Here is a 14,387-nt window from a genome sequence, read left to right as displayed (position 1 = left end):
TGTAAATGCTCTTTATTGGTCTTTCTTGTTATTAGCATGCCACCCAGAACTGTTCCGAGGAAGGGTCACCAGACCCAAAACGTTCATCCTGATTTCTCTTCACATATTCCGCCAGACCTGCTGAGCTTTTCCAACAACTTCCATTTTTGTTTCTGATATACCAAGGGATCTTGGGGTACAAGTCCATAGCTCCATCAAAGTGGCAATGCAAGTGAACAAGGTAGTAAAGAAGACACGGCATAAATGCGATTGAGGCACTGAAATAAAAATTGGCAAGTCATGTTGTAGCTGCATAAAACTTTAGATAGGCCACAGTTCCGGTCATTACACCATAGAAAGGACGCAGAAGTTTTGGGGAGGTGTGAAAGAGGTTTGTTTACCAGGATGTGCCTAGATTGGTGTGCATTAGCAATACGGTGAGGTTGGACAAATTGGATTGTTTTCAGTAGAATTTTAAAGGCTGTGGAATGACTTAATGGAAGTGTATAAAATTAGGAGGGCTGGATAGTGTGGAGAGAACACAGGAACAGACCCTTCATCCTGCCATGTGGGACCTTGTCAAAGATCTTGCTAAAGTCCACACAGACAATATCTACTGCCCTGGCCTCAATTATCTTTATCACTTCCACAAGAAAACTGAATCAAGTTTATAAGACGTGATCTTCTCTGCACCAAATCATGCTGCCAAACATTTCCAAATGTGAGTAAACCCTATACCTAAGACTCTTCTCCAGTAATTTCCCCTATCACTGACATAAGGCACAAAAGAACAACATTGGCTATTCTTCAGTTCTCTGGGACCTCTCGAGCGTAGCGGATACATTGTACAAAATCAATGCTCTAGCAATTTCCTGATCTGTCTCCCTCAGCATTCTGAGGTAGATCCCAATAGGCCTTGGGGACCGGTCTACCTTAATGCTTTTCTTAAAAACAAGCAATACCACTGTTTTTTTTTAAATATTGACATGCTCTAGAACAGCAGCATACCCCTCCTGAGCCTCCACACCCACCATGTCCTTCTCCTTTCTGAATACCGATGCAAAGTATTCGGAAAGTACCTCACCCATTTCCTCCAGGCCCATACCTAAATTCTATTCTTTGTCCTTGACTGGATCTACTCTTTCCCTAGCTCACCCTTGTCCCTTATATAAAAGGCTTTGAGATTTTCCTTAATTCTCATTGAAAGACATTTCACGACCCCTTTAGCCCTAATTCCTTGTTTAAGCTCCTTTCTAATGTACTTGTCGTCTTTGAGTGCTCTACCGGTCTTCCGTTGGAGTCAGATAGCCGGAATCTTTCTCTCCGCAACGCAAGAATGTCAAATACTAGTGGGCATAGATTTAAGGTGATGGGGAGAGTTTGAAGGTGGTGATGGGGAAAAGCTTTTTTTTAAAAAACACTGTTTAGAACACACTACCAGTGGGGGTGGTAGAAGCAAATGCATTAGCAAAATTTAAGAGGCATTTAGGGAATCATAAGAACCAGCCGGGAATTGAGGCACAGCAACGATGGGCCAAAGGGCCTGTTCCTGTGCCATACTTTTTTATATTCTAAGGTTTGGAAATTGTCAAGAAATATATGGAAACATGGGTAAAATAAACACTTAGCCCCTTGATGAGGAGTAAGAAATTAAGAACAAAAAGTATGATTTCAAGTAGAAAACACAATTGATAACCAACAGGAATACAGAAGGTTCAGACAGAAGGTGGAGAAGCATATCAGAGAAGAAAAGGGAATTATGAGAAAAGACTGAAAGCCAACAAGAAAGAAAATCGCCAAATCTTCTATAGGCAAATAGTGAGTGCGGCCAAAGGAATAGGGCTGATTGCAGATCAAAAATCAGAATTTACACAGAGGCAACAGGCATTATGAGGTCTTAAATAAACACCTTGCATCAGTCTTTTCAAAAATAAAAGCAGACGCTGCCGCATGGTGACCAAGGAGGAAACTCTGTCGCCATAAGTGCTCAAAATTGATAAGGAAGAACTGTTGAATAGACCATTGGCACTTAAAGTTGACAAGTCACCTGACTGGATGGCAATGCCCTAGTGGCATTATCATGAGACTATTAATCCAGAGACCCTGGTAATGTACTGGGGACATGGATTCAAATCCCACCCTGGGAGATGGTGGAATTCAAATTGAACCTTGAATTCAAAATAAAAATCTGATGACCATGAATCCATAGTCAATTGGTTGAAAAACGAAATCTGGTTCCTGAATGTTATTTAGGGAAGGAAACTGCAGGTCCAGCTCACATATAACTCCAGACCCAGCAATGTGGATAATTCTTAATTGTGCTCTGGGCAATTCGGCTTAGGTAGTAAATGCTGACCTAGCCAGAAACACCAACATGCTGTGCTGTATGACATACCAGGTAAAGTTGATATAATGGTTAAGAAACTGTAATGGATACTTAGCTTTGTAAAGATGGGTTTGTTGAAATAGGAAGTCTGTTAAACTTTACAAGTCTTTAGCTATACCTCAACTGAGCATTGTGGACATCCTCAGTACATCTTAAGATAGCAAGACATTAAAAGCTACAGAGGCGGCTTACCAGAATGAATGATTGAGGATAGTATGTGGTTTGTTATGTGGAAACGTAGGGAAGCTTGGATTGTCATCCTTACAACAGGGAGGTTAAACAGCAATCAAATAAAGGCATACTTCCCGATAAAGCAAGTAGGGAAGAAACATTTCCTAGCGAGTTTTGAGAAGACTTGTAGCTCAGGTTGAGGTCCTGGATGTAGGTTTGCTCGCTGACATGGAAGGTTCATTTTGAGTCGTTTCGTTACCATACTAGGTAACATCTTCAGAGCCTCTGCACACTTTGTCCAGTGGCCCACTGAAAATGTTACTTAGAATGGTGATGAAACGTCTGAAAATGAACCTTCCATCGCAGTAAGCAAACCTACATCCAGAAACATTTCCTCTGCCAAAAGAGTCAGTAAACTAGCTGGCAAAAATTAGAAGAATTATTTTCTTGGCATTTGAATCATTGCCTGACATGAAGCAAGATTTCATTTAAATGTTAAAAAGTAATTATATACTTGAATAGCTTGGATATAGAACCAACACTGATGCAGCAGGCGGAGCAGTTACCAGTGAGCCAATGGTTTACCGAGGAGAAACCAATATTGTACCGATTGCCAAAAATCATAGGAGTCCAGAAACAACAGTTTCTTACCTTCCCACAATGATATCTTTGCAACCAGTTGTTGTCACAAAAATATTTCCCTCTTTACATGCATCATCCATGGTGGTGACCTCATAACCTATTAAATAAAACATACACAGGAGTCAGAATTGATGAGACAAAGAAATAGAAGGGTTTTATCTTAGTAAAGCTCAACTGAGCGAGCCCAAGTATTGGTTACTGTTACTCAATGAAATGCTCAAAATTGGAGGGTTAGTTTGGGAAGAAGGGGAGAGAGGAAGGCATTCTCTATTCTTGGATGAAAATCTACTTCAAACAAAGAAAACACTGATCTCTCAGTTATAGGTAAAATATTTGTTATTGTTTGAAACACCTTCAAAACTTTGCATATCACTTCTAACTCTTGCTGAGAATCTTAAAACTGTGATCCCTACTTACTGACATACCAACTAGTGGAAACAGAATATTCCTCTTTTCTTTGTCAAAATTGTTCATAATCTTGAACACCTCAATAAGGTCATGTCAATCTTTTCTCCTTCTAACATAATAGATTGGAAAACTTAAGCTTATTATCTAAAACCCCTCATTCCTGGTATCATTTTACTAAATCTCCTTTGCACTCTCAAGGTTTAACATCATTCCTTAAATAAGATACCCAGAACTGAACACAATATTCGAAATGTGGTCTAAACAATGATTTGTAGAGGTGTACCATCACTTCCTTAGTTTTATTTTCTGCCTTAATTTATAAACTCAAGGATCTTTCTTAACAACTGTTTCAACTTACCTGACCACCTTCATTGAATTATGCATGTGAACCTCGAGGTTCCTCTGCTCCATGTTTCTTTTACTAAAATGCTTTACCTCACTTCTCTGCATTGAAATTCATCTGCCAGGTGCAAGTCCACTTGGCCGACTTGTCAATGCCCCCTCTGAAGTCACTCAGCATCCTCCTCAAAGTTCACTATTCTTCCTGGCTGAGTATCATCTGCAAATAAGAGGCGGCCTGGTGAAATGACTGCTAGACTATTAATCCAGAAACTCAGCTAATGTTCCAGCCACCTGAGTTCAAATCTTGCCACAGCAGATGCTAGGATTTGATTTCAATTTTTAAAACAATATCTAGAATTAAGGATCCACTGAAGACCACGAAACCATTGAATATCTTCATCAATGCTTGGCAAAGTCGGTGAGAAGATTTGTAGCTCGGGTGCTCGTTGTTGCGGGTCTGTTTGCCGAGCTGGGAATTTGTGTTGCAGACATTTTGTCCCCTGTCTAGGTGACATCCTCAGTGCTTGGGAGCCTCCTGTGAAGTGCTCCTGTGATCTTTCCTCCGGCATTTATAGTGGTTTGAATCTGCTGCTTCCGGTTGTCAGTTCCAGTTGTCTGCTGCAGTGGCTGGTATATTGGGTCCAGGTCGATATGCTTATTGATTGATTCTGTGGATAAGTGCCATGCCTCTAGGAATTCCCTGGCAAACTCCAAACAAATGGTCGCCTAAGGCAGCAATCAAACCCGGGTCCCTGGTGCTGTGAGGTAGTAATGCTTTCCACTGTGCCATCATGCTGCCCTAAGAGTTGCCCTTCAGAAGGTGTCGGTGAGCTGCTTTCTTGAAAGGGAGGTAGATTCACAATGCTGTTCGGAGGGTATTCTTCTTGACCTGCCGCAGTCTACTTGCTGTGGGTTGACCCACAATGCCAACAGTAGGGAGGGAATTCCAGGACTTTGACCCAGCGACAGTGAAGGAATGGCAATAGATTTTCAAGTCAGGATATTGAGTGGCTTGCAGAGGAACTTGCAGTTGGTGTGGCCCTGTATTGGCTGCCCTTGTACATCTAGATATAAGTGTTCATGATTTGTAAGGTGCTGTCTAAAGATCTTTGGCAAATTTCTGCAGTGCATTTTTTGGAGAATACACACTATTGTAAATGATTATTGGTGGGGAAATGAGTTTTTGTGGATTCTAAGTATCCCCACCACCAAAATTAAACTTATAAATCTAATTGATGGGCTAATTTCTACACACTTTAGAATCAGAGGGATGTATAGCATAGAAAGAGACCCTTCGGTTCAACTCTCCCATGCCAAACAAATACCCCAAACTAATCTATTCTTATTTGCCATCATTTGCCCCATAACCTTCTAAAACCCCCCACCCCCCCCAAAATGATATACCTGTCCAGACTTTTTTCTATGTGTTGTAAGTGTACCAGCCTCCACCACCTCCTCTGGTTCATTCCATATACAAACCATCCTCTGCATGAAAAAGTTGCCCCTTAAGTCCCTTTTAAATCTTTCCCCTCTCATCTCAAAACCTATGTCCTCTAGTTTTGGACTCCCCTGCTTTGGGGAAACTATCTTGGCTAGTCACCCTAACCATGGCCCTCATTATTTTTTAAACCTTGGTAAGGTCACCCCTCTACCTTCGATGGGGTAACAAAAATAGTCCTAGCCTATTCAGCCTCTCCCTGTAGCTCTAACCCTCCAAACCTGGTAAAATTGTTGTAAATGTTTTCTGAACACTTTCAAATTTCAAAACATCCTCCCCGTAGCAGGGAGACCAGAACTAAATGGAGCATCCCAAAAGTGGCCTAGCCAATGTCTTGTACAACCGCATCATTACCTCCAATCCCCATTCTTAATGCACTTACCAATAAAGGCAAGCGTACCAAAACCTCTTTTGCTTTCCTGTTTACCTACAACTCTATTTCAAGGATCTGTGAAACTGCACCCCATGGTCTTTGTTCAGGATCTTACTGTTAAGTGAAAAGTCCTACCCGAGTTGCCCTACCAAAATGTATCTAAATTAAACCCCATTTCCTACTCCTCAGTGCATTTGTCCATCTAATCAAGGACCCGATGCATTCTGAGATAACCTCCTTCTCTGTCCACAACAGCAGTAATCTTGGTGTCATCTGCAAACCTGCTAACCATGTCTCCTATATTCACATCCAAATCATTTAAATAAACGACGAGAAGAAATGGACCCAGCACTGATCTTTGCAGCACACTGCTGGTCACAGGCCTCCAGTCTGAAAAGCAACCCTCCACCATCAACTTCTGTCGCCTACCTTCGAGCCAATTTTGTATCCAAATGGCTAGTTCTCCATGTATTTCATGGGATCTAACCTTGTTAACCAGCCTACCATGTGGAATTTTACCAAATGCCTTACTGAAGTGCATACAATGTCCACTGCTGTGCCTTCAATATTCATTGTCACTTCAAAAATCTCAATCAAGTTAGTGAGACACGATTTCCTATGCACAAAGTCATGTTGACTATCACCAACCTTTCCAAATGCATGTAATTCCAGTCCCTCTGCATCCCCTCCAACAACTGATGTCAGGCTCACAGGTTTACAGTTGCCTTGCTTTTCTTTACCACTTTTCTTAAATAATGGCCATTATGTTAGCCAACCTCCATAGTCTTCCAACACCTCAACAATGTTTATCGATGACACATTCATCTCCACAATGGGCCTAGCAATCAATTCCTAGTTTTTCCACAAGGTTTTAGGGCACACATGATTGGGTCACAGGGATTTATCCACACTTTTGCGTTTTCAGACATCCAACACCACCTTCATTGTAATTTGGATACTTTTCAAGATATCACTATTTATTTCTCCAAGTTATCTTGATTTGACTTTCCAAAATGCAAGACCTCACACTTAGTTACATTACGATCTATTTGCCATTTCAGATTATGGAAACAGATTATGGAAAGATGAGAGGCAACAGGGTGGTGGGCAATGGGAGATTTTAATTTCCCCAACATTGACTGGGATACACTTAGTGTCAGAGGTCCTGACAGGGCAGAATTTGTAAGGAGCATCCAGGAAAGTTTGAGAGCAGTATGTCAACAGTTCAACTAGGGAAGGGGCCATACTGGACCTGGTGTTAGGGAATGAGCCAGGCCAGATGGTAGAAGGTGCAGTGGGTGATTTCTTTGGGAATAGTGATCACAATTCTTTAAGTTTTAGAATACTCGTAGACCAAGATGAGAGTAGTCCTAAAGGAAGAGCACTAAACTGGGCCAAGGCCAATTATACCAAAATTTGGCAGGAGTTTGGAAATGTAGATTAGGGGCAGCTTTTTGAAGGGAAATCCACATTTGATGTGTGGGAGACTTTCCAAAATAGGTTGAAGATAGTGCAGGATAGGCATGTTCCTTTGAAACAAGGGATAGGAAAGGCAAGATTCGTGAACCGTGGATGACCGGAGAAATCGTGCGACTAGCCAAGAGGAAAAGGATTGTGTACATAAGGTCCAGGCAGCTAAGAACAGAATGAGCCCTGGAGGAATATCAGGAGAGTAGGACCAATTTTGAACGAGGAATCAAGCAGGCTAAAAGCTCATTTTAGTGAGCAGAATTAAGGAGAATCCAAAGCCTTTTATTCAAATATAAGAAGCAAGAGGGTAACTAGAGAAAGGGTTGGCCCACTAAAGGATAAGGGGTTATGTGTCGACCCTCAGAAAATGGGTGAGATCCTCAATGATTACTTTGCAGTGTTCACTGAGGAGAGGGATATGAAGAATATTGTGATTAGAGATAGAAGTTTATTTACTCTGGATCACTTTGACTTGAGGAAAGACATGTTGGGTAGACTAAAAGGATAATAAGGTAGATAAATTCCTAGGAGCGGATGGGATCTATCCCAGATGGCTGAGGGAGGCGAGAGGGGAAATAGCTAGGGCCCTGACATATCTTTGTAGCATTCTTAAATACAGATGAAGTACCTGAAGACTGGAGAGTTGTTCATGTTGCACCCCTGTACAAGAAGGGTAGTAGGGATATTCCAGGTAACTACAGACCAGGTGAGCCGGATGTCAGTGATGGGAAAGTTGCTGGAGAAAGTACTGAGGGATAAAATCTACCGATATTTGGAAAAGAATGGGCTTATCAACAATAGACAACCTGGTTTTGTGCAGGGGAGATTGTGGCCTTACCAACTTAATAGAGTTCTTTGTGGAAGTGACCAATTTGATAGATGAAGGGCGGGCTGTAGACGTCATATACCTGCAGCTTAGTAAGGGGTTGATAATATTCCCCAAGGTAAACTAATGGAGAAAATGAAGTCACATGGGGGGCAAGGTGTTCTAGCTGGGTGGATAAAGAACTGGTGGAGCAACAGGAGACAGTAGTAGGTGAAGGGAGTTTCTCAAAATGGAGAAAGGTGACCAGTGGTATTCCACAGGGGTCACTGCTGGGGCCACTGTTGTTTGTGATACACGAATGATTTGGAAGAGGGTATCGATGGTCTGATCAGTAAGTTTGCAGATGACACGGAGATTGGTGGAGTAGGATAAAGCATAGGGGACTGTCAAAGAATACAGGAGAATATAGATAGACTGGAGAGTTGGGCAGAGAAGTGGCAGGTGGTGTTCAATCCAGGCAAATGTAAGGTGATGCATTTTGGATGGTCTAATTCTACAGAGACCTATACTGTAAACAGAACAGCCTTGAGAAAACTTGATGAGCAGAGACATTTAAGGCTAACCCCAAGGCTTTCCATAGGTATGTCAGGAATAAAAAGACGAGTGTTAAATTAGGGCCAATCAAGAATAATAGTGGGAAGTTGTGTGTGGAGTCAGAGGAGATAGGGGAAGCACTAAATATTTTTTGACAGTGTTCACTATAGAAAATGAAAATGTTGGCGAGGAAGATACAGAGATGCTTGCATCTAGACTAGAAAAGATTGAGGTTCACAAGGAAGAGGTATTAGATATACTGCAGTGTGAGAAAATAGACAAGTCCCCTAGGCTGGATGGGATCTATCCTAGGATCCTCTGGGAAGCAAGGGAAGAGATTGCAGAGCCTTTGGCATTGATCTTCAAATCACTGTCTACAGGAATAGTGCCTGAGGACTGGAGGATAGCAAATGTTGTTCCCTTGTTCAAAAAGGGTAGTAGAGACAACCCTGGTAATTACAGACCAGTGAGTCTCACTTCAGTTGTTGGTAAAGTGTTGGAAAAGGTTAAGAGACAGGATTTATAACCATCTAGAAAAGAATAATCTGATCAGGGACAGTCAGCACAGTTTTGTGAAGGGTAGGTCATGCCTAACAAATCTTATTGACTTTTTTGACAAAGTGACCAAACAGGTAGATGAGACTAAACCGGTTGATGTGGTGTATATGGATTTCAGCAAGGCGTTCGATAAGGTTCCCCACAATAGGCTATTGTACAAAATGCGGAGGAATAGGATTGTGGGAGATATAGCAGTTTGGATCAGTAACTGGCTTGCTGAAAGAAAACAGAGGGTTGTAGTTCATGGAACATGTTCACCTTGGTGTGCAGTTACTAACGGCGTACCGCAAGGGCTGGTGTTGGGTCCACTGCTATTCTTCATTTTTATAAATTACCTGGATGACGGCTTAGAAGGGTGGGTTAGTAAATTTGCGGAGTTGGAGGAGTTGTGGATAGTGATGAAAGATGTTGTAGGTTGCAGAGAGACATAGGATGCAGAGCTGGGCTGAGGTGGCAAATGGAGTTTAATGTGGACAAGTGTGAGGTGATTCACTTTGGACGGAGTAATCGGAATGCAAAGTGCTGGGCTAATGGTAAGATTCTTGGGAGTGCAGATGAGCAGAGAGATCTCTGTGTCCATGTACACAGATCCCTGAAAGTTGCCACCCAGATTGACAGGGTTGTTAAGAAGGCAGAGTGTTTTGGCCTTTATTAATAGAGGGATTGAGTTCCGGAATCAGGAGGTTATGCTGCAGCTGTACAAAGCTCTGGTACGGCCACACTTGGAGTATTGTGTACAGTTCTGGTCACTGCATTATGTGGAGGGTGTGGAAGCTTTGGAAAGGGTGCACAGGAGATTTACTAGGATGTTGCCTGGTATGGAAGGAATGTCTTACGAGGAAAGGCTGAGGGCCTTGAGGCTGTTCTCGTTAGAGAAGGAGGAGGTTGAGAGGTGATTTAATAGAGACATACATGATAATCAGAGGGTTAGATAGGGAGAGCCTTTTTCAAAGTATGGGAACGGCAAACACGAGGGGACACAACTTTAAAGTGAGAGGAGATAGGTATAAGACAGATGTCAGAGGTAGTTCCTTTACTCAGTAGTAAGGGTATGGAATGCTTTGCCTGCAACGGTAGTAGGTTCGCCAAGTTTAAGTGCATTTAAGTCGTCATTGGACAGGCATGTGGACGTACATGGAATAGTGTAGGTGGGATGGGCTTCAGATTAGTACGACAGGGCAGCGCAACATCGAGGGCCTTAGGGCCTGCACTGCGCTGTAATGTTCTACATTCTATCTGTGAGTTCAGGTCCATTGTACCTTGAAAATGGCTGCACAGTTGGATAGAATAGTCAAGGCGGCATATTGTAAAATTGTCCAAGACTTTGGTACGGCTGCATTTAGAATACGGTGTACAGTTATGCTCGCCACATTACCAAAAGGATGTGGACGCTTTGGAGAGGGTGCAGAGGTGGTTTACGATGATGTTGCCTGGTATGGAAGGTGCTAGCTATGAAGAGAGGTTGAGTAGGTTAGGATTGTTTTCATTAGAAAAAAGGAGATTGAGGGCAGGACTTGACTGAGGTTTACAAAATCATGAAGGGTATAGACAGGGTGGATAGATATAAGCTTTTACCCAGGGCAAGGGATTCAATAACAAGAGGTCATACATTCACTGTGAGAGGAGAAATGTTTAAGGGGAATACATGCGGGAAGTACTTTACACAGAGGGCTGTAGGTGCCTGGAACGTATTGCCCGCAGATATAGTAGAGGCAGGCACGGTAGATTCATTTAAGGTGCTGGATGTAGGTTTGCTCGCTGAGCTGCAAGGTTCATTTCCAGCTGTTTTGTTAGCCTACTAGGTAACATCTTCAGTGGGCCTCGTGAAGCAATGCTGAAAACTCCTGCTTTCTATTTAGGTTTGGGATGGTGATGTCACTTCCTGTGGTGAAATCACTTCCTGATCCTTTTATAGAACATAGAAGAATACAGCGCAGTACAGGCCCTTCAGCCCTCGATGTTGCGCCGATCAAAGCCCACCTAACCTACACTAACCCACTATCCTCGATATACCTATCCAATGCCCGCTTAAATACCCATAAAGAGGGAGAGTCCACTACTGCTACTGGCAGGGCATTCCATGAACTTACGACTCGCTGAGTGAAGAACCTACCCCTAACATCAGTCCTATATCTACCCCCCCTTAATTTAAAGCTATGCCCCCTTGTAAGAGCTGACTCCATACGTGGAAAAAGGTTCTCACTGTCAACCCTATCTAACCCCCTAATCATCTTGTACACCTCTATCAAATCACCCCTAAACCTTCTTTTCTCCAATGAAAACAACCCCAAGTGCCTCAGCCTTTCCTCATAGGATTTTCCTACCATACCAGGCAACATCCTGGTAAACTTCCTCTGCACCCGTTCCAGTGCCTCCACATCCTTCCTATAGTATGGCGACCAAAACTGCACACAATACTCCAGATGCGGCCGCACCAGAGTCTTATACAACTGCAACATGACATCAGGACTCCGGAACTCAATTCCTGTACCAATAAAAGCCAGTACGCCATATGCCTTCTTCACTGCACTATTTACCTGGGTGGCAACTTTCAGAGATCTGTGTACATGGACACCAAGATCCCTCTGCTCTTCCACACTACCAAGTAGTCTACCATTAGCCCAGTAATCCATCTTTTTATTACTCTTACCAAAGTGAATCACTTCACACTTAGCTACATTGAACTCCATTTGCCACCTTTCTGCCCAGCTCTGCAGCTTCTCTATATCCCGCTGTAACCTGCCATATCCTTCCTCACTGTCTACAACTCCTCCGACTTTCGTATCATCCGCAAACTTGCTCACCCAACCTTCTAACCCTTCCTCCAGGTCATTTATAAAAATGACAAACAGCAATGGTCCCAAAACAGATCCTTGCGGAACACCGCTAGTGACGGCACTCCAAGATGAACCTTTGCCATCAACTACTACCCTCTGTCTTCTTCCAGAGAGCCAATTCCTAATCCAAACCTCCAACTCACCCTCAATGCCATATCTCTGTATTTTCTGCAGTAGCCTACCATGGGGGACCTTATCAAACGCCTTACTAAAATCCATATATACCACATCTACCGCTTTCCCCTCATCTACCTCCTTAGTCACCTTCTCAAAGAATTCAATAAGGTTTGTGAGGCACGACCTGCCCTTCACAAAACCATGCTGACTATCCTTGATCACATCATTCTTATCCAGATGTGCATAAATCCTATCCCTTACAATTCTCTCTAAGACTTTGCCCACAACAGAAGTGAGACTCACTGGCCTATAGTTACTAGGATTATCCCTACTCCCCTTCTTGAACAAGGGAACCACGTTTGCTAGCCTCCAGTCCTCTGGCACTACTCCTGTCGACAAAGAGGACACAAAAATCAAGGCCAATGGCTCTGCAATCTCCTCCCTTGCTTCCCAGAGAATCCTAGGATAAATGCCATCAGGCCCAGGGGACTTATCTATTTTCACCCTTGCCAGAATTTCCAACACCTCTTCTCTACATATCTCAAAGCCATCCATTCTACTTATTCGTGCCTCAGTATTCATATCGACAACAATGTCCTGTTCCTGAGTGAATACTGACGAAAAGTATTCATTCAGCGCCTCCCCAATCTCTTCAGCCTCCACACGCAACTTCCCATTACTATCCTTGATTGGACCTATTCCTTCCCTAGTCATTCTTTTATTCCTAACATACCTATAGAAAGCCTTAGGGTTTTCCCTAATCCTACCAACTAAGGACCTTTCATGTCCCCTCCTTGCTGCTCTTAGCTCTCTCTTCAGGTCCTTCCGGGCTACCTTATAACTCTCAATCGCCCCTATTGAACCTTCACGCCTCATCTTTACAAAGGCCGCCCTCTTCCATTTAACAAGGGATTCCAACTCCTTATTAAACCACGGCTCCCTCACACGACCCTTTCCTCCCTGCCTGATAGGTACGTACTTATCAAGGACACTCAATAGTTGCTCCTTGAACAAGTTCCACATATCAATTACGCTCTTGCCTTGGAATCTACTTTTCCAATCCACACCTCCTAAGTCATGCCTCAACGCATCATAATTTCCCTGCCCCCAGCTATAACTCTTGCCCTGTAGTACACACTTATCCCTCTCCATCACTAGAGTAAAAATCACCGAATTGTGGTCACTGTCCCCAAAGTGCTCACCTACCTCTAGTTCTAATACCTGGCCTGGTTCGTTACCCAGAACCAAATCCAGTATGGCCTCACCTCTTGTTGGCTTATCTACATATTGTGTCAGGAAACTCTCCTGCACACATTGCACAAACACTGACCCATCTAACGAACTTGAGCTATAGCTTTCCCAATCAATATCAGGAAAGTTAAAGTCTCCCATAACAATCACCCTATTACTGTCACTCTTCTCCTGAATCATCTTCGCAATCCTTTCTTCAACGATTCTAGGACTATTAGGAGGCCTGTAAAAGACTCCTAACAGGGTGACCTCACCTCTCCTATTCCGAACCTCAACCCAAACTACCTCAGATGGCAAATCTTCATCCATCTTCCTTTCCACCGCTGTAATACTATCTTTGACAAGCAAAGCCACACCCCCCCCTCTTTTGCCCCCACCTCTGACCCTACTAAAACATTTAAACCCTGGAACCTGCAACAGCCAATCCTGTCCCTGATCTAGCCACGTCTCCGTAATAGCCACAACATCGAAGTCCCAGGTACCAACCCACGCTGCGAGTTCACCTACCTTATTTCGTATACTTCTGGCATTAAAGTATACACACTTCAAGCCACTCTTCTGTTTACAGGCACCCTCCTTTAAGATTGATGCCATATTCCTAACCTCCCTACACTCCAGGTCCTGCACCCTAAAGCTACAGTCTGGGTTCCCATGCCCCTGCAGAGTTAGTTTAAACCCCCCCCAAGAGCACTAGCAAACCTCCCCCCAAGGATACTGGTGCCCCTCAGGTTCAGGTGCAGACCATCCTGTTTATAGAGGTCCCACCTTCCCCAGAAAGAACCCCAGTTATCCAAGTACCGAAATCCCTCCCTCCTGCACCATCCCTGTAGCCACGCATTTAACTCTTCTCTCTCCCTATTCCTCGACTCTCTATCACGTGGCACGGGTAACAAACCAGAGACAACAACTCTGTTCGTTCTAACTGAGCTTCCAACCTAGCTCCTTAAAAGCCTGTCTAACATCCTCAGCACTCCTCCTACCTATGTCATTGGTGC

At 43.3% G+C, this 14,387-nt stretch overlaps 1 protein-coding gene across 2 annotated transcripts in view; it reads right to left on the bottom strand.

The window, feature by feature from the left end:
- ahcy (adenosylhomocysteinase) overlaps nucleotides 1-14,387 on the bottom strand; it is a 94,805-nt gene that overhangs the window by 26,520 nt on the left and 53,898 nt on the right. For both annotated transcript variants that reach the window (XM_072556054.1, XM_072556053.1), the window contains one exon: nucleotides 3,188-3,275. In XM_072556054.1, the coding sequence (XP_072412155.1) occupies nucleotides 3,188-3,275 (88 nt within the window). The remainder of the gene's footprint in view (nucleotides 1-3,187; nucleotides 3,276-14,387) is intronic.

This window comes from Chiloscyllium punctatum, chromosome 37, assembly GCF_047496795.1.
Source record: "Chiloscyllium punctatum isolate Juve2018m chromosome 37, sChiPun1.3, whole genome shotgun sequence".
Taxonomy (NCBI): domain Eukaryota; kingdom Metazoa; phylum Chordata; class Chondrichthyes; order Orectolobiformes; family Hemiscylliidae; genus Chiloscyllium; species Chiloscyllium punctatum.
This window is presented reverse-complemented; position numbering and strand designations above follow the sequence as displayed.